The following is a 25,097-nucleotide window of genomic DNA, read 5'->3' as shown; positions in this document are numbered from 1 at the left end:
ATGCTGCAGCGTGAAACATATTGAACTTTATTATCCGGTACAATAATAGCGCTAGTTATACTCTTTCTTGGGAACGTTAGCTTCTAGGTGGCGTTGAATTTTTAATTGTTGCTATATATGTTTGCTGGCATTTACCTGTATGCTCACATAGCATGTTACGTCTCCATCGTTTTTAGAAATTTTAAAATAAATATTTTTTTTGATTTCATTATGCTATGAGCATAACAAACTCGACCTGAATTGAATATCACGTTTTTTTGGTTGTTTTTTTTTTTTTTTTTTTATTACTACAATTATAGCTGTAGTTAGTTTTTATTTCGATTTCGTTTTAATTTCATTTATAATTGGGTTGTCTCACTTAAAAATACCACAAACACTCTCACGGCGATTACAATAATAATAACTTTTTCTAAAGCGAAGTTTTCATTTATCACTTTACACATCCATCATATGCAAAACTTGTGTTCATAAGCTAATATATGCTAACGCGTACATCACGTCTTGGCAAAATTCCTTACTAAGCTGAAGATATTATATTGGTATTAACACTTTCGCTAGAAGAATCTATTGCCACAGACCTAATAGATTTTATGTACGCGCATTTAGCAGAGCATTCTTATATATCTGAAATATATTTGAAAATGTCTGCGGGCTACCTTCGGCCATTACTCTCAAAATTATATCAGAGCTATTATTGACACAAATATAATCTCTAAGCTCGCTTTAGTTCAGTTGCGTTATATGTAGCTCAGCGAAGTTGCGGTCATTCATCTAGACGCGACTGCAAACTTGAATTCATATTTATAGAGGGCGCAGGGCGCGACTAAAAGATTCGTTCGAAAGGAAAAGAAACTCAGCGATGAAAAACATAAACGCGAAGAAATCGCTGGTTGAAGAGGCAAATCTGCGCATGTTCCATGTTAACGTAGAGAACTCTTTCGAGGTGAAGAACGAGAATTAAGTAGTCCTTAGTACAAGTTAAAAAGCAATGCGATAGATCGTCGGGTTGACCGGCTTTCGTATCTACCTACTGTCAGCCATTGGCTGCCGACAGATCGTTATCAGTTCAATTGTAAGGCCCTAATAGCTTGATCACCAGATTTCCCTGCTCCATATTGTATTATAACAAAAAGCGTTGTCTGCTTACATATGTATATTTTATTCGTTTTGTAGACATTTGTATTTACTTGTACTCACGGTACGTGCTCGGTGTACCTTTTTTTGAAAAGAAAAAGAAATAAAACGACTAAAGAAAGACTTAATAATAAAAATAAATTTTGCATAACCGCTCCGCGGCGGCATTAACCTTCAAATGTCTGGTTGCGAAACTCTTTAATTCACAGCGACGCTTTGACTTAAGTCTTTAAAGTCTCAATTACGTGCTTTTACTTATATTTACTTTACACATATCTATTTATGTATACAGAACGAAGTGAAGAGAAATCATTTTTTTCACACCGATATACTTTTTCAGTAAACAATTTAAAAAAAAAAATTTAATAAATATATATGTTTATTTTAAACGCAGGAGGTACTTAACGAGTCTGAAGAACTTAAATCATCACATAAAGATATTGAGGCGCTCTCAAAATCAATCGTCACATTCCTTGGGGAAGTTCACCAACCCTCGGCGGAGGCCATACAGGCCAAATTGGATAACTTAGTGCAACAACAATCCAAGTGAGTAACAAGCAATACTTACATGAAATTACTTCATTATCGTCGCGTTGTTTAGAACATAAGCTCTCTTCTTTTTTTTTTAAATATCTGATTATGGGTTAGTCGCTGACTAGAGCTATCTCTCGAGCACTCTGTTGTGTTGTTTCACTTGTGTGTTGTTCAAAAAAAAAAAAAAAAAAAAAAAAAAAATTGTTATGAGAGTTGCACTAGCTCGGCTCAAACCAACCGCATCATAATAATTAAAACACATGCAATTGTTTAAATTTGTTATTTTTAAAAGTTTTCGATGTTTTATTGTTGCTGTTTTATATATGATTATAAAACCGGAAATTGTCGCTTTATACATATTTATAAAGAGATTTGAAAGCAAAACCGGCATTAATCGGTATTTATCGCTTTATAAAAAGTGGGAGTTCTTTCATATATTTTCAGTTTTGGTTTTAGCAGCTTTATTAGATACTGTTTCGGTTGATTCTCATGGTCTATTGCAGTTTGTTTGTGACAGGTTTTCTTTTCTCGTAACGGTTCAGTGAATTAAAAAAGAAAAAATATGGTGCAGAAAGGCAGAGTCGATGTGTCCCGGCGAAGTGTAACGCAACAGTTAGTAGATTGTGAAATTCGTCTATTTTTAGATGACAGTCTAACAAGTAGACTTTTTTCCTCCTTTTCTTCTACTTTTGTTTTCCCTCTTTCTTTTTTTTTTTTTTTTTTTTGTCTCTTACATACTTCTTTTGTAACATTAACCTGCTGTAGTAAGCATCACTCTGTGAGCTATTGTTTTGTGTTTCCTACTTTTGCTATATCTCAAGAGTTACTTACTTGTTCATCCCGGGTACTTGGCGTTTTTTTTTATTATTATTAAAAGCAGACAGAAGGTCAATTTTCAAGCACAAACAAAAAAGCAAACAAGGACTTCCTTTAGATAGAAAGTATGAACTCAGCAGGGATATTATGACGCTCATAAACGTAATGCTTCTGCTTTAGGAAAATTAGCAGCTTTTTATTAATGAGAAATATCTCAACACAGTGTGTATTTCCATTTATCAACAGCACCAAGCCATTTAAAAATCCACAAGTGTCGACTATATTTCAGAAACAAACTGTCTCACAAACTTGTAGATTTCTCGGAGCATTTGTAAAGATCTCCAACCAGTTGGTTATAAATATTTGGGTTAGATTTTTACTCAATTCGATCGATATCCCTCGTTCCTTGCTCAAAGCTAGAAACATATCGAACATGAAAATGTTCGTTTTATGAAATATCGGCAATCCTTTCCGATACATGCATTAGCTTATCACTTTCGGATCCGTATTTGGTCCATTCACTAATGCGAAAAACGAAATAAAGCGAATGCATTACTTTCTTACACTTTACATACTTTGTGCGGATGTGTGTAACACCCAAAAGGATTTGAGATAAATCCCTCTTTCTTTATACCGATAGATCTAAGCTTGTCTGTCTCTTCGTTCGTTTAATAGTGTGCCCGTGTATAATTGTGACCAACCTATAGTCACATGATTTCACATACTTTGATAAACTTTCTTACACCGACATGTTTTGGACCAAAAAAGGACATTATTGAAAGTGGGGCGAACCATTTTTTCGGCGACTTTCCTCATAATATCTTATTTTAAAAAGTCTTCATATGAAAGAACGTATTAGGCGAAGTTGTGTAGGATGTTTAATGGTGAGCCGCAGCTCCCTGCACTGTTTTTGCACGTTCTTCTTTTAAATTAAAAACATAATTAAACTGACGAACTTCGGTATATATTTTCATAGCGTGCATCGCCAGTTTCAGTTTTTTATTGAAACTGCAGCACTCCTCATATGTTTGACATATGCAAAAACAAGTACATATGACATCTTTCGGAATTTCGCTACGGAATTGTATTTGCCCTGACTAAGTTCTACTTTGTGTATAATGCCGCTAAGGATCATTTTAAGATTCTATTATGACTATTATGATAAAATTTATTGCAGTTTTTGAATATAAGGGTCGAAATAGCCGAATTTTTTGCTTTTGAAAACAGAGGTGCCCTTACTGCATTCTGAAATGTAGGCGTGTTCTCTGATTGATTTGGCTCTTTTTCCAATACCAACGTGAGGTGCTCTAATGTTTACCATGGACATCACGTGGCCGGATATACTTTATTTTGTCTCCGAAACTATGTTAGGGTGGTGTAAACATTTCACCATAAAATGGAAATTCGATAATCTGTATAGCATTCTGTGGGCGTGATCGATATTTGCCATTTTGGTCACATCATCCAAAGAATATACATAAAAGTAGTTGTACGTTGTATTCGCTGTAGTATGTGAGCAGTAAAGAAAAAAATTAATTTTTTACTTATGAAAGCGGAGGAACTAAGAAGTTTATATTGGGGGAGTACTCGTGGTGGTTGTGGTTACACTGTTCCAAGCCAAAGTGGAACAAATCGAGAGCAGCTAGGCCTCAACACTGACCAGAGTGGGTATATTGATCCATGCACAATAAACAATCTGGACTCTGGTGCTGTTTAGGCTCCTAGTTTATAGGGATTGTCTAACTCGCCAGGAGGCGTGGGTTACGCTTAATAACCCCCGTGGCATGGGCCACCGTGAGGTTAAGCCTTGCTGGCAGGAATTCACGTTAAACCCATGCTGCAACTTCTGACCGATTTGGCCATTTTTCAATAGCAATTTGTGTGCAAGAGCTAGCAATATCTCTGCAAAATTTGTTGCCTGGACCGACCTATTCACAGGGCAGAACGGAGAGAACGCCTAAATTGATTCAAAATTTAATGCTAATGTGATCTAGAATATATAAATTTTATATATTTCCTGTTTCCTAATGGGTGTTTGCAAACGTTTTGATAAATTGAATATATCTCTCAACCTTCGCTGGTGGGCATAAAAATGAAAATTTTTGTTTTATTGCTTTTTCTTATATTTTCGCGTGCGAAATATCCCATATGGTAAGGCAAAAAACTGTACAGCACAAAATATACAAAATCTGGTTCTATATATTGCTGTATAACCTTTAAAATTATATTATTTTTCAAGTTCTTGTTGCAGTCGTATATTTTTTTACATGTTTCTTACATTTTCTTTTCAAGCAATTGTTGTAATTAATTAAATCAATTTATGTGTAAAAATTAGCAAGGCAATATGTTTTCTAAAAAGTGCGCACGCTCAAGAATACCACCTCAGTACCTTCCAAATTCTCTTAGTTTGTATGGTTTGTGGTGGATTTCGAATTTTTTTCTCTTTATTGCCAAAGATGCCGGAAGAAACAGTAAAAATAACCGTTCGATTTTTACACTTCACATATGCATACATAAAGAGTGAAATTGTTTGCATTCGTAAAAAATACTTTACTATTTATATTCGTTTTCGTTTTGGTTTTAATTTGCTCTTGAGGTACATAAAAAATTTGTTTTTGTTTTCTACATAAGTACAAATATTAGCAAAAGAGCGGCATTTTCCTCAATACCGAAAATTGTATGGTGCACATGATTAAGTAACTATTGAAAAACCGGTCTGGAGAAGAGCGAGAAATACTCTGTGCAAAATATATGTATATCAAAAATAATTTTGTATTAATTTAAATTTCAGTCACTTCAAATGTTATTAAAAAATTAGTCATTTTAAATACTACGTGTGAACGCATAGTTAATACAATAACATAGCATAAGTATCGTAGGTTATTTGCCGTTGCCTGAGAGTGCTATGATAACTTTATAATACATCAAAAGCGGGGAATCGGAAACCACGTTGAGCATACCATTGCAAACATTGTGGCGGTTATGGACAGCCAAACACTGTACGTTAATGACACTTTCAGTCGCATAAGATGTAGGAAAAGAACTAGAAATAAGTAAAAATGCTGCAGTAAGCCGCGGCTCATGACTATTCAAAATAAGGCATTATTATTATATGGGAATGGGTGGAAAAAGGTGATCCGATCTGAATCAATAGTGTTCGTCCTTGGACTAAGACACTGTGGGCAGATAAACAAGATTAAATTTTTGAGGCAGATGTTGGTCTGAGATTTGCTGCAAGCATTTGCAGAAATTACCTCTGCGCCCATAAGAGATATCGATCTATCGTATTAACGCCCTAGAGTCAGTTAAAATGCCGATCAAAAAATCTACTCTAGTGCGGATGGTACGTACCAAAGACAACAGCGCTGGCACAATTAAAAATTTGGACATTCTTACATCATTTCTACATTGAGACTGCATTTTAAAAGTAAAACAAGTAAAAACAGTGTAGTGGGATGCGATCTACCCTAAAATACTCTGAACCATCCCTATTCAAAAAAATTGCAAAAGTTTTCCGATTAGAACCATTTTCAATAGCGTTCATACTTGCGCCAAAACTCGTCAGTATACGAAATATCTCAAAATTTGCGGCTTGTAGGTTCAGACAGACAGACGGGCATAGAGGATTAAGTCGTTTAACGAATGGATCGATCGGCATAATTAAAGTTTGGTCTATTGCAAATCTTTCTGGATGTTACATACATTCGCACAACCTTAATGTACCCTGCAAGTGGTGTAGGGTATTGAAAAGTCGAAATTATATTTTTCCACTGAGATTTTATAAGGAAAGTTTAGCAGTTGATGTGTCCCGTCCAGCTGCCAACCAATTATTAATGCAGCGCTAATGATAATATGTTTCTTCAAGAGATACCAACATGTTTTCGACGATAACGATATTAAATTTTACGCAGCCGTCAACATAATTAACGCCGCTTTAACACGCCGTGAAGGCACTCCCATATTCTTCATTACACCACGATATTCAAAGTTGCTTCTTAGGTATATACCGATTTCTTGCCTGAATAGGTTGGAAGCGACGCTATTCAAACGACGATGCTCCCGATTGATGCGCATTTCCAAGCCGACTGACCAATGGCTTTAGCTGTTGCCTCTTGCAGGAATCGGCAAGTTTATTTTCTTACAAAACCTTTTTTAAAATTCAAAAGCTTTATAACATATGTGCTTTTGGTATTTTGAATACCCAAAACCGGTCCAAGATGAATATAAAAATTTTTTTTGTTTATTTTTACTTACCTTGTCACATTATGAGTGAGTTAGTGAGTTAATATGACAAAAGATCTCACTTCAACTTAAGAATACTTGTTTATGCCCTACACAACTTGTTACACAGGCCATGTTAAATTTGAACGGGCGTGGATCTTGACCAGCTTGCTTAAGAAGGGCTTAAAATATACCTAAGTTTTATTACATTAATCGATTTTTGATCGGAAGTCTGTCCGCGTATTCTTATTGCAATTTTTGAAATACTTTGACGAAATTCTGTACGCCGTCATGTGTTGCCCCACGTACGAACGTTGTTGAGAATACGTATGATCGGATTGCTTTGTCGATCACTCTTCACGTAGCGCCTCATCTTAAAAAGTCGCTATATGAAACAATACTGTAACTTTCCGAATTTCAAGACAAAAGCCGTTCAAAGGCTAGTACTACGGTATACTAAATTGACATGACAAATATGGATCGTAAGGAATAATCAAATATATGCATACTTTTGAACTACTTCCCATATCAGCCCTCTTATGAAACGTAAGACCTTGTATAGAAAGAAAAAAAGGTCTAATTTACGATATCTTGCGACGAAAATTTATCCATAAATCATAAAAATTCATTTTATCTCATTTGGAGAATATAGGCTAAGTTTTTGAGTCCATTTCCATATCGGGGTTCTCAAAACAGTTAAGCATCTATTTTGCCAAAAACTGAGTGCGGACTGTTAATATCTTTGACAAGAAAATCAAAATGTATGGCATTAGCATGACGTCAGTTCACATTTTTGACGATCCACGTAAGGAATCGTTCTATAATTTTTGGAAATAATATATAATTTTAATTATATTACTACAAAGATGAATGAAGAATTAATTATATCGGGGAAAGCGGTGTAAAGTACATAATAGTCGATGCGACCCGGAAATTGTGTTTTCACTTGTTTGTCACTGTGTTTGTCAATGATTTGTAATGCTGTTGCAATAACGCTGCCATAAATCACTTGGGAATAATTGTAGTAGCGTTGAATGGGTAAACTGTAGCTTTAATATACCGGCTGTGTAATAATAAAATTTTCATGATTTAATAAACGAAATTATATAAAACATGATGTCATGTACCTACAGTACATATAGACGACCACAGAAATTTATTTAATGTTATTCAGCATGCTTCCCAAGATAATTGTGAAATCAATGTTCTCGAAATTATTTTTGCAAAGCCTAAGAAATTCATTTTCTTTTGGTCAGGGCTCAAGAGGTTTGTTTACATACTTGGTAGCCAGATTAGGGTAAATACTTATACAATTTATTTCGAATATAAAACGAAGTATTTATGGATGCATTAGCAGGAAATTTTTTTATTGTCTTAAGGGTTCTGTTTATCTATCCACCATGAGTATCATAAATAGTTTTAAGCTATAGAAATGTGCATTTGAGCACGCTGTGCTTTAAAAAGCTTCCGGTCGTCAGAAATTTATACAAGGTGTGTTCAAAAAAAGTAACCTTTCATATTTTGTGGGCTACGTACGTTCGCTTTTCGAATCTTTTTTGTTTTTTGGTGATGCTTCAACACACTTAAAATATTGATTGTGGCATTTGACGAGTCTACTTTGAACAAAAACCGTGTTTATAAGAGATACAAGCAGGGCGATGGTCGTCGTGGATACTCCAGCACGACAAAAATTGGAAAAAAAGCTCGCACAAGTGGATTAAACGGGATTACTTTGAAGGAGACAAAATAGATATCGATAAGTAAATAAATATTTATTTAAATAGCACAGCTGAAGTTTAAATTCAATTCATTGTAAATTAAAATCAATGGAAATACGTTATCTGAAGATAACTTCTTTTGAAACAGCTTGGGAAACAAACTATAGTACTTTGTTTTCAAGCCAAGTACTGCTATTTGAAGGTTGCATTGATTTCTTGTCCTTTCTACATAACTTATTAAACTTTTCACTTCGCTCTTGCTGGGACCAAAAAAAATAAATAAGAATCAGAGAAGCGACATCTTAGATCTTCCCCTTGAGAGCTTCGTGTCCTTTACCCACAGACGACGTGCAAGAAGCGTCGAAGAACATATTTTCGGTACGCTTACGTTGGTAAAAGCTGTCGTAAAGAAGAGAAAATTCGTGGTACATCCATTCGTAACAAGCAAAAACTGTGATTGACATTTAGTAGCAAATATTCAAAAAGATAATCTTGATTCGCCTGCGAACTCGCTTTCAATAGACAAAAATTTTAACTGAGGGCCTTAATTCGATATATTATGTGTCGATATATAATTAAGGTCCTCAGTTAAAAAAACGTTTCAAAATTTTCTATCTATTGATTTGAGTTTTTGGATCTTAAACTGGATCACAAATCTCATGCTTTCTAATAAAGAGTGGGCGCAGTTGATTTCTTCAATTTTCAAAATTAAAGTTTTTTTGTAGAGGCATATGGATGTTGTAGGCGTGTCCTTTGAAAAGTTTAGGTCAATTTCATATTCTTTCGCAAATTTGTAAGCAATGCCTACATTTTCGCTAAGTGGAGAATGTTTACCACAAATGCTACAATGTTGCGCACACAGATAGATGGACAGACGAACAGACTGCTATGTTTAGGTTTTCAAGATATGAAATGGGCCAAGAATTTGTACATTTTATGGAGTTTTTGAAGCTGGTTTCTGCGCGTTACAAAGACATTGAAAAAATAATTAAATTTTGATGCACTATAATATTGGGAAGGCGTGGTCAATTTTTTCCGTTTTTGCGCACAAATGCTTCAGTACTATCATGACTTGAATATACCTGCAAGGTTTTGTACATTTATTTGCTATAGTTTATGGGTAATGAGCAAAAAACCAATTTTTCATTCAGTTCAAACAGAAGTTTTCTCAGTCTAAGGGCTAACCTGCATGCAGAATCTTCCAATGATTCTGCCAAATTTGTTTAAAAAAGATATTACCCAGACGAACAGAAGGACAGACGGACATGCTTAAATGGGTTTAGAATTCGATGCTGATACTTTATGGGGCCTCTGATGCTTCCTTCTGGGCTTTGCAAACGTTTTGACAAAATGGATATACCTCGTACGCTTTGGTGATGGGTATAAAAAAATATTATTCTTTAGTATATGCATATGCTTTTGTTCTATAGTGCAAAGGGTGACAAAAAATAAATACAAATTTTTGCAATTTTTGACAACATTTCAATACAAGTACATTTTACAAGATCACTTTCTGAAAGAGGTCGGTATGTGTAGCAACTGGAACTGCGCTAATTGTAAATATTGAAAAAAAAAAACTTTGTTTCTCTTTTAAACTATTTGACTTGACTTTTACAGGCAGAGTGAGGTAATCAAGCTATTATAAGTTTTTATTTAAAATAGTTTTCCAAAGTTGATTGTTTTCAATAAAACAGAAGCAAAAACATTCAAAATAACATAAACTCGAATGCTCATGCTTATGTCATATGACTTTTTATTTTGAATATGTGACCGGTTCCACTGTCATATCTCTTACTTTTAAGAATATAAATGAAAATGAAAAGATTCGAAAACAATTTCTCTCCCTTTCTCATGTGTTTGGAGAAGAGTAAAAATGCATTGCTCATGCTTTGAAAGAGAAAAAGCAATACTTAATTAACAAGACCGGCGCTAACAGTTGGGTTTGCTTAACGTTCTCCAGAGTCACGGCAACAATTTATAGTGTGTTTACTCTCTGCCGGTTAAAATGTCAAGAAAGTTATTTTCTTATAACTACCACGGAAGAAATAGAAAAATATATTAAACTTGCCTTTCCCTTTGCACTTTATACAAAACTGCATCAAAGACTCTGTAAAGCAAATGGATATGTACTTGGTAAACGTAAAAGTCTGAATTATCTCTGCTCGTCCGCTTTTGTGTGAAAAAGGACATGCGTAGTTGAAATGTTCGCGATTTCAAAAATTGGTATAGAAATCTAATATTTAGCGCGGACAACCAATGTTAATAATAACCACAAAACAAGTATGAAAAGGATGGAAATAGAAAGAAAGCAGCTATTGGTCTGACAGTCGAAGCCGGCACTTATTATACCTCGGTGCCGATACGAGATTTCAATCTAATACGCACACACTGCCTAAACGCAGTTGAAATGTTCATCAAACAACTCACTACATTGATCCGTATCAAAGGCAATACAAGGGTAACATAATTAAAACGTTGGACATTGTCTCCTGTTCGAATCTTTTTCTTTCCCTGTTCTTCTTTCTTTTCTAATTTTCACAATTTCGCGACAAAAATCGCTGAGCAATAATATTTACGCGTTCTAAATTGGTATGAGAAATGGGAATCGGGAGAACTTGTTTTAACCCCACTGTCATATAACCGTTCCTAGGGCAACTGTATCTTTGTATGGCAAAAAGACTTAAATTTTCAATATTTTTTTGATGAAAATTCGTTCATAGCAACAGCTGAACAACTGAAATTAAGTTGATCTTTTACTTAGGCCCAACCATATAAGGGGGCTCTCACGAACAGCAAACTCTCTACGGCGACAATGCCTGACTTGTAGTTTTTTATGACGGAAGCAAGCGGAAATGCCTTTGACAAGCAGATTGTGTTTGCTAAATTCGGACCATGTTAGTTGACATTTTGTGCATCGCTTAATACGAGGGCGTTCATGGAAATTATGCCTTCACATGAAAACAGTGTACAATTTTTTATGTCTGTATTAAGCAAGGTGGTATAGCGTGTCTAAAGATCGTCTTTATCTGACTTTAGTGTTCTTACTTGTCTTAATTCAATTACTTGTGAGTCATATGTGAAATAATTTCTAAACATTTGTGAAAAAATTTTCTTTCTTAGATCCTATAAAAAGATTACGTGAGATTATTTTCGGAAAAAATTTGCTCGTTCGGCAATATGATTTACATAGGGATTTTTTCGTGTCTGGAAGAGGGTTTGACGTTTCAATTAGAAGAATTTTGTTGTTGACATAACTGCAAGCAAAAAATTAGTTGAATTAAGCCATGGGAAGTCTCAACTATGTTAAAGGTAAGGGTAGGGTACCTTCGAATCATTTTCAGCACTGATGACGGGTTAATGGGGATTTGATATGAAACTTCTTCCTCGCAGTTTAAGTCAATTTTAATTACAATTTTTGATTTTTCGTTTTTTTTTTGTTTTTTAATTACATTTGATTTTTAATAAATTACTTTCGTCATAAGATAAAGACAACGATAATGTTTGGTAGGCATTCTTTGTTTTTTTTCTACATCTGCGATCTTATCATTAGCTTTTCCTTCCTTATCTTAAAATTTGAGAACTTGATAAGTGTATGTATTTTGGTGTGACGAAGAAAATGAGGCACCCTAAAAAACATATCGAGCATAGTAATTGAACATCGAGTTGAGATGAAAGTAATTAGTTCTTATAGGAGCTTAATAATGCCTTTAGTTGAGGTAATAAAGTAAAAATGCAATGAATTGAGACATAGTACATGAAATTAACCGCTTAAGTTGATTCAAATGTTTTAAAATCCACCGGAGAGTTTTGTACGAAATTTGATTACAAGATAGAGTAAAATGTATTTCACTTGATATAGCGATCGTGTGCGTGATCGCACATATTCGTTTGGAAACGCGTTGTAGATAAATGGGTGTGTTAATAATCATATATTTACTCAAATGTTGCTCCTTTTTATACACTCTACATCAACTCTGGTAAGCATATACTAATACACAAAACGCTTTAAGTTAGACTTGTTTTTTCTTAGGTCAATTGATTTAAAATTAGTCTCCGAAACGATTTAAGCATATGCCTGCCCTGTCTGCGGCCAAATTGGGATAAATTTAAAAATGTATTGGATTAGGAAACAGGACGCCCTATATGGCGCCCTCATCATCTAAAGAATTGGCGATTTTTGACATAGAAATCCACTAAAAATGTCAATTTGGCATAATAACCGAATGTAGCAAATTTAAGAAAGATCGCGGATCCATACGAATATTCTCACAAAATGTAAGCGAAATCGAAAGTCAGTCAAGAGAGTTGAAGCGTAATCGAGCGGACGAGATCAAAAGAAGCATTAAAATGTTGTAAACATAAGTTTATGTAAATAAGTTGTAAATAGATCTCCTAAGAATTGTAAATAAAACCTATGACATTCATAAATTCGCAATTCAACGGTACGAAGGAAGTCGAATAACTACCTACAGGTCACAATCGGTCAATTTAAGATCTCTTATATATTCTTGGGTAGTTGCGGTCAGGTGGAACAATTTTCACTTTTAACTTGACTGGAGTGATAAGAAAACTGGGTGCTTCTAGGCCTTGACCGTTTTTAATGGCGTGATAAAATATATATGTGCCTTATAGGATTTCTCGAAAATCTAATAAAGAACTTCGAACACTGGGTGTAAAAGGATAATTATATGCAGCCTATGGGTGCGAAATCGTGCGAAACCTCTGTTATATAAGTTAATTTGGACACTACTCACTTTTAAAAAATTTCATAGCTTTTAACCTTATTATTTTTAACCTCTTATTATTACTATCAAACTTAATCCAGTGAACTAAACCCCAAATATATTTGTCAAGGTTTTAGTTTCTATGTAAATTTTTGCAACTTTACGACGAGCCGACGTACGAATAGGATAAAATTGGACAATACTCGAATTTATATGGCGGCATCCGCTTATGTAGCCGAGTAGGTAGGTCTATGTTCGCGGGTTCAAATTGCAACGCGGTAGAGCTTACTTGAGTCGTAGCTATAGTCCTCAACCAGTAAAGACATAACATTCACATTCACATCATACACAAAATCGTTAAGGTTCGACTGGCTCCCTGTTTCGTCACCCCTCTCCGACCGTCACCGTCACCATATTACAGGGACATCCATAAAAAGGTGTATTCAAAATGCATTTTTTTCATTACTGTTGAAAATGTTGATTTATCACAAATAGATAGTTGCAAATGCCAATGTAAGCGGCGAATAAAACGAATTAATTTTCAGTTATCAAAAAGATCAACGCCGGTATTGTGTCAAATATTGAATGTATATATGTGAGATGCTACAAAAGAATTATCAAATTTTGATTACTGAAATCCCATGTATGGGAAACCTCTCCTGTCTATTACAACAGCGCACTTTTAGACTCTATTTATATATATTCGCTCTCTTTAATTATAAAGCTTTTCTCTTTTGTCTTGTTTTTCTGAGTGAACTTTCTGTGGTGCTCACGCGTGGTGAATTTCTCTGAGTGTATAAATATAGAGAAATTTACGACACCGGTAAATAATTTTCCTAAAAAATATTTTGCGTGATCGCCGTTAACGTGCCTCTACTTAATTCACAATTCAGTTGTATTTAGTCTTAGACATAAGCAGAAGTGTTTTAACTGGATGGCTGGAATTTGTAAAAAATCAAATGAAAAGAAAATTCACCAAATTAACAAAACTATTGATAAAACAAAGTGCCTTAAGAAGAAATTTGAAAAGACTTTAAGAAATCTTATAAAAATAATAACAAGAAAGCGGATTATTTAACGATTATTAAACGTAAAAATTATAAAATTAATTGCAATTGAATAATTAATTTTTCAATATAATATAAGTTTCTCATTTTTTACTGCGTCCGAGCAAGCAGACAAGAGCATACAAGAGCGCAGAGCAGCTTCAAAAAGAAGAAAAATATTCATATTTAAAAGAAAATAACCACCACGCCGTATGATTAATGCGTTGTTAAAATTTCTTTAAATTTAATGATTTCTTTCAGAAAAGTTACTGGAAAAGAGAAAATTTTTTTGAAAATTCAGGGTAGTACAGGACACAACCGCCCAGTTTTAGTTGAAAAAAAACTCGGAATTGTTGTGTGAAAGCACATATAATAAACACCAGGCACCAGCCAAGTAACTGACTGGTTTGGACAAACCTCGGTAAACCTTTACTCCTTATCATCGTATATTAAACGGCAATTATTAAGACCAAGTCGTCAAACAAGAAAGGTTGGTTGATTTGCCGAATAAAAAAAAAGAAAAATTTTTCATCGTCAGTAGTCGTTCTCAGCTATAAATAACGCAGCTTAGAAATTGCTTTCTTTTCCTTAAGAAAATTTTCTGGCTGTTACTTATTCTCGATTACATTTCTAATGACCTAATTTTCATTTCATTTCCTTATGCTTACCGCTTATAAACCAAACAGACATAATAACGTTATTGATTTAATAAAATATCAGGCGTTTGACTTTAATTTTATATCTTTTTTCATTGCGTAGACAACGGCTAACTGGTGGTACACTATATATACATAAATTGATCAAACTAAAGGAAAAAATCATATTTTGAATAGAATTTTTTACAAATTTTTTAACTAATTTTTATTAGTGATAATAAAATTAGGAATCTAAATCGATTAAAACTACGTCGAATGTTTATTTTTATAAAATGTTTTTATTTTAACCGCACCAAAAAAAAAAAATTTTTTTTTTCTTGCACTGGCAAATATCCAATAAATAGTCTGCTGCTTTTGCCGCTAAATATCGTGAAGTGAAAACAAACGGGCAGAATACAAGAAAGAAATTTACATTCGGCTTTAGACGAATTTTTTATACCAGTCACCTTTATCTTTGAAAACACTAAGAACAAGAAAAACAAAAAAAAAAACCATTCAATTTCGATACTCTACACATCACATTTGCGTAGGATATAAAGGCGTTTCTTAGATTTTTGTGCAGGCGGCTAAGAGTCAGCCAAAGAATATACGCAGAAATTTATTCCTTGTACTTATTGTAGGTTATGAGCAATGAGCGAAAAACCAAATTTTTATACTTTTAAAAACAAAGGTACTTTCAGTTGGTGTTGCACTGTAGGCAAGTTCTTTGACCGATTTGGCTCATTTTCAATATCACTTTGCTTGCAAGAACTTCCATTTTTTTTTTTTGCCAACTTTGAAGAAGACATCTTAATTTTTGCGGCTGGGAAATTATTTTCCACACATGGACGCGCAGATGGAAGACAGTCGCGGTGCTTTCAGAATTTCACACTTATCATCAATTTATATACTTCACAGCGCCTTTAGGATATTGCAAACACATTGAAGGCAGTTGCCCTTCAGTATGTGGATTCAGACTTTGAAACTATTCAGGAATGCGTGCACTTCGTAACGGTTCTGAAGCTTTATTCAGGATATTGCAAACGTTTTAATCGGAAAATGTTCACCACAAACAATCTGGCAGATGAAACACATTACGAATATGCAGACTTTGTAGCGTCTGTGGAGCTTTTCTCAGTATGTTGCAAACGTTTTGACAAAATTAATATACCCCCAACCTTCGATGGTGGATGCATAAAAACAAAATTCTTGAAAGAAAAAGAGCATACGCGTCATCATAATTTGATGTCAAGTATAAAAGAAGAAAAGCACATGTGATAAATAATCAAATGAGAAAGTACTAAACGATTTTGAGCGAAATTTGCATACCCTAAAGAATAAATATGCAACTTTGTGTTAATGTTGGGAGGTTTGTACATTATTATTTTTTATGTACACCAAGTAAATACTTCTGCTAAGTTCCGATCGATGTCAATGTTTGATTTAGGTTTCTATTTTATTGTATGCGCCCTTCTAAGATAAATTGTTTAAGATGAAGAATTTATTTATAATCGCCAAAGCGTATTTATATTTGTTACAAACTGGATTAAAAATCTACAATAACTTTTCACTGGAAGTGCTCATATTTTATACACGGCACGAAAAATGAGCTGTTAACGAATCAAAATGTGTTCTTGTTGTTGTACAATCGAACCTTTTTTTTCAGCAGAAAGGTCATAATTTTCATTTTCGTTAATTAAAACACAAGGAGCTAAAAATATATTTAAGCATCATTTCTCGAATTTTTCGTTATCGTCCCTACGGCGGGGCTTATGTAGTTGATCAATATGTTTGTAACATATAGAAGGAATAATGAAAAGTAATCTTATGGCAAACAGATCAATTGTTAAGTAGCTTATGTGCTAGACCTTGAAGCAACTGCTGTTAAAACGAGATGTCGAAAACATTGATAAGAAAAAGTTGAACGATAAACAAATGGTTCGTTGAAAAAAAAAAAATCCTAAAATCTCATGAATCTGAAAGTTTTCTGAAGACGCAATGAAACGATGACCTAACGGGACAGGCAGAAGAACGACATGGTACTTATGTACAGATATTTGTTCACCACTTAAGTCCTTCAACAGGATTATACGGCTTTCTAAACTCTCCCACCCATTCGACCTGAAGTTACCTGCGTCCCACAAGACGCACTGCCGCGACTTGTCTGCGCGCCTTTGGAACAACCCACCAACAGTGGTCTATTCCGCCGTGTTAAAGACAAACGCTCACAAACACTGCTCCCTTTCTCTGTTTCTTCGTAGAGCGCTTGTTGATCATCACCGTGCCCGCTCGTGCAATGGACATCTCCTGAGTGGCTGGTCGTTTAAAAAAAAAAGCGAAAGCAAAAGGTGGCTTTTGTTGCTGCTTAAAGGAAACAAGTTCAATCGCAATGCGAAGTTGTCTAAGAAATTTAATTTGATAAGGAAAATGAACTCTACGTTTATTATTATTATGAAATTTTTTAGACCAATGTATGCTGTAACAGCAGAAATCTACATTTTCGTATTTTGCTTCTACTTTTTTAGCTATTCTGGCTGTCTTTATAACTTTGATTCACGGCAACAACAAAGTTGAGACGAATAGTTTCACTTTGTATGGATTTGTTGTTGGATTTCCAACAACACGGCCGTAAACATATCGACTTAAATTTTTACACTAATCTGTGATATTTATAACATACTTAGCGAGCTGTATGCAAAGATCATTGTTGGGTGTTGCAACCGAGACGAATGAATATTACAGTGTGCGGGTAGTCGATACCGTGCTTATTATCGTCACAATGAGAAATGAACTAATCGTGCAAACAGCTTTAGTAATATATTTGACCAACATTTCCGTTTAAAAGAATTGAAATATTTTCCAGATTAGTTTACAAACGAATGTATGTTTAGTATTCTCTACTTCGGAAGTCGAGTTGAATTCTTGTTGTTTATCTTGATTTAAGTTTTCAAAATAATTCTTAAAGTCTGCCTTTAAATATAATGAGCGAAAGATAATGAATAGATGCAAACTGTCCGTTCCCCATTTTTCGAAATAACGATGTATTAGCAGATTCGTATCTAGTGATTATTATAATCACTGTTCTCGTATACTTTCACTATTTTATGGTATATGCACGACGCTCTTCTAATGTAAAAGCTTATCGCGAATCCTGCTGCTTTACGCAACTTCTGTATTTATTCATTCACGTAGCAGAAATGATGTAAACTACGGTACCAATGAAACTTGAAAATTTAAATTACTTTTTGAATCTCTAGCCACCATTTACGTCTTATTGACGCTTTTTAAAAAAAATTTTTTATGTTATCATGACAAAATTTCTTTTTTCAATGTTTCTGTGATTCACTTTGTATGAATTCATATAAAAAAGTTGAAACAACGATCATTATCATTGAGAGAATGTTAAGTAAAAAATACAAAAATGATGACGTCATTTTCTCACTAAAACTGTACTAAACGGCGATGTGCGATGTATTTTTAAAAATTTTTTAAAACAAAAATAAATAAATAAATAAAATTTAAATTAGTTACATCTAATAAATAGACGTCCACAATACCGTTATATCGTACAATAAAAAGCATTTTTTGTGTAAACAAAAGTTTTTTTTTTTATTTTTTGCTTAACAAATAAATATAATTAATACAACAATATAACAATGGACGTAAATTAAAAATTGAATTAAGAAAGAAAATTTGTAATATTGTACTAGAAGAAAAAAGTCACGCTGCACGATGCTATTCCTCAGGTTCTTCTAATTCTTGTCTATAATTGAGCGACCGACAATCGTATCCGTATTACTTTTAGGCTGCACTTCGTTATTGTTTGATAGTTCTAATTTTATTCTAGCCAAAATCTTCGTCGGCTCGGTCTGTCCGATATTGCACACACATTAGTTTTTTGTTTTTGTTATCTCCAATGAAAACTATTACGAAATTACTTAAAAATATTGGTTCAACGAAAAAGCTCAAACACTTTAACAGCATATTTTACTTATAGTTTAAACAAATTTTATTAAAGCAAATTTATGGCATTGTGATCAATAATATGTTGCCAAACTATTATATCGCGACTGTAGAAACCGTGAAGTTTCTCGTCGAAAAGCTGCGTCTCTTTTGAAGTCAGGCTTAAAACATTCAGAGAATTTAAGAGATAGAGAGAGAAACAAAATGTAGTGGATGCTTGAAAACTCTCCAGGTATGTTCTTCAGAGTTTTGCCGAATCATTACATACGCTTGTGGTGGTCGTGAAAATGACTACGCCTTTGTCTTTTGGCCAATTCCGAACTCTTTATCTTAATTAGGTAACTTAATCACATTACGAGACAGATGAATAACTCATGATTCTAAACTCATCTGTCCGTCGATTCAGATAAGATTAGAACTATTTTCTGAATCGATATGTATAATAAAAGATGGGTGCAGCTCAAGTTCTTCCGCTTGTAGCTTTCCATCCCCAAAAACTTCATATACCCTTGTACTATATGCGGTGTAGGGTATAATAAGATTGAATATACATTAAGTGTGTACAATTACCTGAAAAGAGCGTCTAAGTTAATACAGCACAATATGACATCGACATATAGGAAAAATGGATTTTCGTTTTGCTTTGCGGTGACTTGTTCTTTTCGGCATTAAAAGTTTATACATTTCCATTATCTCTCATTCATTCATTCATTTCCTATAACTTACATTGTCTTATATCTTTTTCTCTAAAAAATTTTCAATATGTACGAGTATCACATTGCTTGTGCGCATTTGAGATTAACTGTATTGAGGGCCCTGAGATCGTTGGCAAAAGCATTCATTTTGTATCAACTGTTTCAGTTAACGGCCAAATTCACTTTTTCAGCGGCAAAAATCATCTCACAGCCTCAAATTGCTAAAATATAAAAGAAAAACAAAATATTTTGATAGATATTTATTTAAAATATACATGCATATATATATATATATATATATACATTTATGTGTGTAAAATATAGCGGTAAATTTGTAACGTCATCGTGAAAACACATGGCCTCGCAGTGAGGTTTTCATGCAAAAACATAAAAGATTTATATATTTATATAAAGTTTTCTTTAAAAAGATAAAGATTAAAAATTTCGTTCAAAAAGTAATAATAAAAACATTGAAAGTAAAAAAATCGCGAAAAAATATTTTTTCATGTGTATATAAAAAAAACTTGTACTTTATTCAATTATTAATTAATGATTTTGTTGTTGTTGTTGTTGTTGTTTTTTTCATTCTTTAGATTAAACGACTCTTTGCACGATAAGGATCTTCAGGTTAACCGTGATTTAGAGGAAATCGAAACCATTTTCCGCAGTATATCTAGCTTGCAGGATAAATTTAATGCTCTTTTAGAAGAGATACAAGCAGTGCATGCTTTCGAGCCAAATATCACTAAAACCGAAAACGAATTGGAGAAATTGATTCGAGAAAGTAAAGCAACCGTTGATGAAAGTAATCATTTAATAAATAAGACCAAGGAAACGTATCTTAGCAAACAGAATCTAATACCTAGCGATATTGCGCAGGAATTTACAGCTCTTGAACTTTTATCGGAACGCGTACAAAGCAATATGGAAACGAAACAAAAGGAATTCAAACGTGCCAAAACGGTACGTACGGATTATTTAGCCGGCGTCGATGAGATACAACGTTGGTTAATGCAGGCCGAGGTAGAGGTACAAGATCGTTCCTTGGCACCAGCTCAAATGAAAGAGCTTTTGCAACGCATTAATCATGAGATAAGTGGTATATATGAACGTTTCACGTTGGTTAAAACGAATGGACAATTAATTATCGATAATTGCCGTAATAATGAAGAAAAGATTTTAGTGCAAAATACGGTCGAACAATTAGGTCAACAGTTGGCTCAAGTACGTTCATGGTTGGACGAGAAGAAACAACAAGTAGGTGATAGTTTAGATGCCTGGACACGTTTTATGAACTTGTATCAAATTGTGATGAGCTGGGCAGCAGAGAAACAGGCTTTTATTGATCAAAATATTGTATTGAGAACATTACCAGAGGCACGTAATAAGTCCACAGATTATCAGGCGGCTGTGAAGAGTATTAAACCGATTGTCAAGCATTTGAGCGAAATGGATAAGGAATTAGAACACATTAGTCAGGTAACTACAGTAGGCGATCTCAAGGAAAAATTAGAAGAAGCCGAAGAGGCAAAAGTCACTGTGGAAGCGGTATTACTGCAAAGGGTAGGTGTAAAATAAGAAAAAGTATAAGGTTATTATTCGGTTTTTTTTTTTTTTCTTTTTTAGAATGCACTACTATTGGAAGCTTGTGAGGAATGGGATCAATGCGAGCGTAAAATTAAAGAGATTCGCAATTGGATAGAGAAGACGAAACAATCATTGGAGTCAACGCAGCATAAAAAGAAGCCACTACGTGATCAATTGGGTTACTGCGAAAAAACAACGGCGGACATCAACGTGCAGAAGACCAAACTAAGTTTGTCTATAGAAAAACTGGAGGTAAGAAAATTCTTTTGAAATTTTTTCCAATGCTTCGGTTATTAAATTTCGATTTAGGTTCACTTTAAAAATGGTATGGGAGGTGATCCACGTTTAAGCGAAAATGTCGATGAATTGCTAACCATTCTGGATAGTTTAGCGGATATGGTAAAGGAAAAATGTTCAAATCTTGAAGAGACCCTTAATCAAATCGACATTTATCAAAAACAAATGCAAACCTTACGACAAAAAATAATACAAGAAGAGCAACAATTACGTCTTGTACTGGCACCCACCTATTTACCGCATGATCGTGATCGTGCTTTAGCCGAACAGCAGGTATGTACGATTTTTGCTATCGAACAAAACAGCAGTCAGTTTGTTTCGAATGGAGTTGAACTAGAAAAGAGTTTATTTAAAAAAAAGGAAAAAAGGTTTAATCCTTTATTCAGGAATTTAGATTATATCATGTACCAGCTACAAAGTAGTTAGGATAATCAGTGTTTTTGGTCTTTGTTTTTTTTTTTTAATGAAATGCGCTCATTACTCATTTAATTCATCTCAATGAATTAACTCCTTTCTAAGCAACGAAAATATTAAACACACATTTTAATTGAAAAAAGTTTATGAAACACCGTAAATTTTTGTTTGTGAAACTGAGTTTAACTAACCTCTTTGACTGTATTGAAATACAACCGAAAAAAACAACCAATAACGTTGATCTGAACAGACAATAAATGCACGGTGGCTGCGTTATTTCAAAATTTACTTTACTTTTTTTCATTGTTTTTTTTTTTTTTTTTTTTAAGTTGAATGCTCGTACGGCCTACATCCTTCATTGTCGTATTTCATAACATAAAAAAGAAAAATAAAAAAATAGCGATTTGCAAAACAATTTCCATCCATCTCCCTATGTGTTTTTTCTATAATTTTTAGTTGACATCCTTTTCATGTACATTTAAGTTTTAAATATGTAACTTCATATGTCATTTTTGTCTAAATATAAATCATATCGTATCATTTGGATTGGATGAACACACAAAACAAGTTAATAGATAGTGAAAGCTACGCATATCGGGTTATGAAATTGTACGGTCTAGCAAGCACTTTGAAAACAGAAAAGATGATCTCATTTATTAAAGTTTGCACGCATTCATTAGAATGTGTATAATTTTGGGAGAAAAAATTTGGTCCTAGAAATATAAAAGAGGACAATTTTTGATTTTTATTGCATTAAGAAAATTTAAGCAATAGCTTGATTATACCCAAAAACGTAATTTGAGAGTGGATTTTCCCTGCTTGCAAAAAGTATAAATACGCATCAGAGTGAATACGGTCTGATGTAGTCATAACAATCTTTTCTTCTGTCTGTTGCTAAGATTAAGTTTGAAGAAATGAAAACATTGTAGTAGGTCAAGGTGTTTCGTTAAATATCCTACACCATTGCGTCATACAATTATTTATATAACGACTTTTCAAAGAAACATATCAGCGCACCAAATTCATTAAAACGTCTCAAAAATTGCGACCTACAGGTTGAACACAAAAAGTCTGACGGACAGATGGACATCGGTATAAGAAATGGTATCATAAGTTATTGTCAGTGTGGATCTGTACAAACTTAGTGCACACTTGTTTGTCCCGCAAGTGGCACAGGGTATAAAAACCATGTGATCTTCCAAACTAATTTACTAGTTTGTAGCAAACATAAAACGAACATTCAATATTTCTCATCGCCGTAACGTGGTTCATAATTCCATGCAAAGTCACACGACCGCAATTGATTAAAAATTGTACAATTTTTATTAATTTGACGTATGTGATGAGTATTCTGAAGGCGCAGGGGAATTCAATACTTTCACTTTCAGATGTTGTCACGCCATATAAATGTTAAAGGAAACAATATGTGGAAATTATATTTTAGGTTTTTATCAGTAATTTTCTCATTAAACGAGTGTCCAGCTGACACGGCAAGTGAGATAATCACTACATTATGGTTTTCAAAAGGAAAAGAAACGTAATTTATTAAAAAAAAAAGAAAAGCAGATTGCTTAAATATTAACTTAAAAAAAAAAAAGAAAACTCATTTTTCAGAAAAAGGAAAATATCGCTCACCATCACCATTAGATAGAGAATATATCATTATCTTATAACAAATTCTTGGAAATTCACCACTTGTCGTAATGCACCAGCGCGAACATACACATGCTTCATTTTCGGTTTACTTCTCATTTTGGATTTGCGGTATTTATTTAATTACACTTGTTTTGCTGTTTTCTTCATACACTACAAAATTTTCTATTTACTCTTTATTTAGATCAAGTAGTTCTTCATTGTTCTTGCTTATGTTTCTCTTTATGAAATACTTACTTTGGGGTATATGTGGCAGATTCTCTTTTTCTCAGTTATATGGATATTGAAATTTTTTTTAAAAACACATTTTTCTTTTGGTTTCGGTTTTTATTTTAAATTAAAACAAGACATTTTTTCTTTTTTTCTTTCTTTCTCATTTATTTACATCTACACGCACACTACATAATTAAACGCAACAAAAAAAAAAAAAAAAACATTTTTTTTATCAAAAAATAAACCAACTTCTGTTTTAAATCCTGATGTTGTTGTGTTGCTCAACTTTCGTAACAATAAAAATATTCACTTATGTAAAAAAAAAAAAAAAAAAAAAAAAAAATGAATGATAATAATAATATACTCATCACCAAATCTCCACAAAATCAAACAATTGACGTGAAATTGCTTTGGTAACGGTATCTGTAAATGTTTATATTTCTATGTTTTTTCTTTTATGTAACTTTCACGTTTTAAAACTCATCTCACTCTCATGAATGTGATTTTTTGATAATTCAACTAACTCCATATTATGCTATTAACCCTCCTCTCTGTCTTATTCATTGTACTATTTGTTGTGAAACTAAAACGTGCCTAACCTAAAATAAACGTGCTTACTTTTGCGACCTCTACTATATAAAATTGCCTTCTTCTTTGTCGGGTTTTTGGGATTGCTTGTAATATTATCGAATTTGCCGTATGATCCATACATATATATATAAATTTATACAAACTTGTCTTGTGAATCTGGTCAACTTAAACTATGGGATTTCTCCTTTACCTTAAAAAAAACTTTACTCTTTCTCTATCTCTTCATGGTTCTGTCTCTGTTTTATACGGCCGTTTTTTATATGTATATGCGTTCCTGTGTTTGGTTCAATAATGTAGGCATGTCGCGAACGCGTCAAAAACTTACATTCGAAAATATGCGCACGTAATGAACGCATTAAACTGATGGTTCATCGCGGTACGCCAGAACAAGCAATACTAGAATTATAGGTTCCACTTTAATATTGCCACCGTCCCTTTTTACTTAAGAAGATAACTTAAAGTACTTATAAGAGCAGCTACCGCTATAAGAAAAGAAGGAATCAATATCTGCCAGTATTGCTTAAGTTAATGTGGAAATATTTTGAAAAGCTGAGACGACAACCATAGTCTCTTTGCTTCTCGCGATTTTATTATAGTTGTTAAAGTTAACTATATTTTAGTTTTTTATTTCTATTTTAACGTTTTAACTAATAATAAAATTTTAAAAGCGATTTTTTTGAAATCCCCATAACTTGTTACATAGTTTTATTTTATATTCTTCCCAGTGTAGTAGTAACGATTTATAGGTCTTAGATCAGGTCCTACATAAAACAAAACAAAAAAAAAAACACCTTAATCACAAAATATGAAAAACCTAACGTTTTTTGGAAAATTTCCAATTTTACCGTTTTTATTA

The 25,097-nt window shown here is 33.5% G+C and overlaps 1 protein-coding gene across 19 annotated transcripts in view; it reads left to right on the top strand.

Moving 5' to 3' along the window:
• The window catches only part of LOC119634163 (nesprin-1), a 161,356-nt gene that overhangs the window by 89,037 nt on the left and 47,222 nt on the right, over positions 1-25,097 (top strand). For 17 of the 19 annotated variants that reach the window (XM_038028159.1, XM_038028154.1, XM_038028153.1 and 14 more), the window contains 4 exons: positions 1,529-1,680; positions 20,080-21,049; positions 21,113-21,325; positions 21,383-21,643. In XM_038028159.1, coding sequence (XP_037884087.1) covers positions 1,529-1,680; positions 20,080-21,049; positions 21,113-21,325; positions 21,383-21,643 — 1,596 coding nt within the window. Of the gene's footprint in view, positions 1-1,528; positions 1,681-20,079; positions 21,050-21,112; positions 21,326-21,382; positions 21,644-24,538; positions 25,072-25,097 lie in introns of those variants that run through there. The other 2 variants (XM_038028160.1, XM_038028157.1) reach the window with 1 other exon arrangement.

The sequence above is a fragment of the Glossina fuscipes genome, unplaced genomic scaffold (genome assembly GCF_014805625.2).
Source record: "Glossina fuscipes isolate IAEA_lab_2018 unplaced genomic scaffold, Yale_Gfus_2 2, whole genome shotgun sequence".
Lineage (NCBI taxonomy): Eukaryota > Metazoa > Arthropoda > Insecta > Diptera > Glossinidae > Glossina > Glossina fuscipes.
Note: the sequence above shows the minus strand (reverse complement) of the source record. Positions and strands in the feature narration are given on the sequence as shown.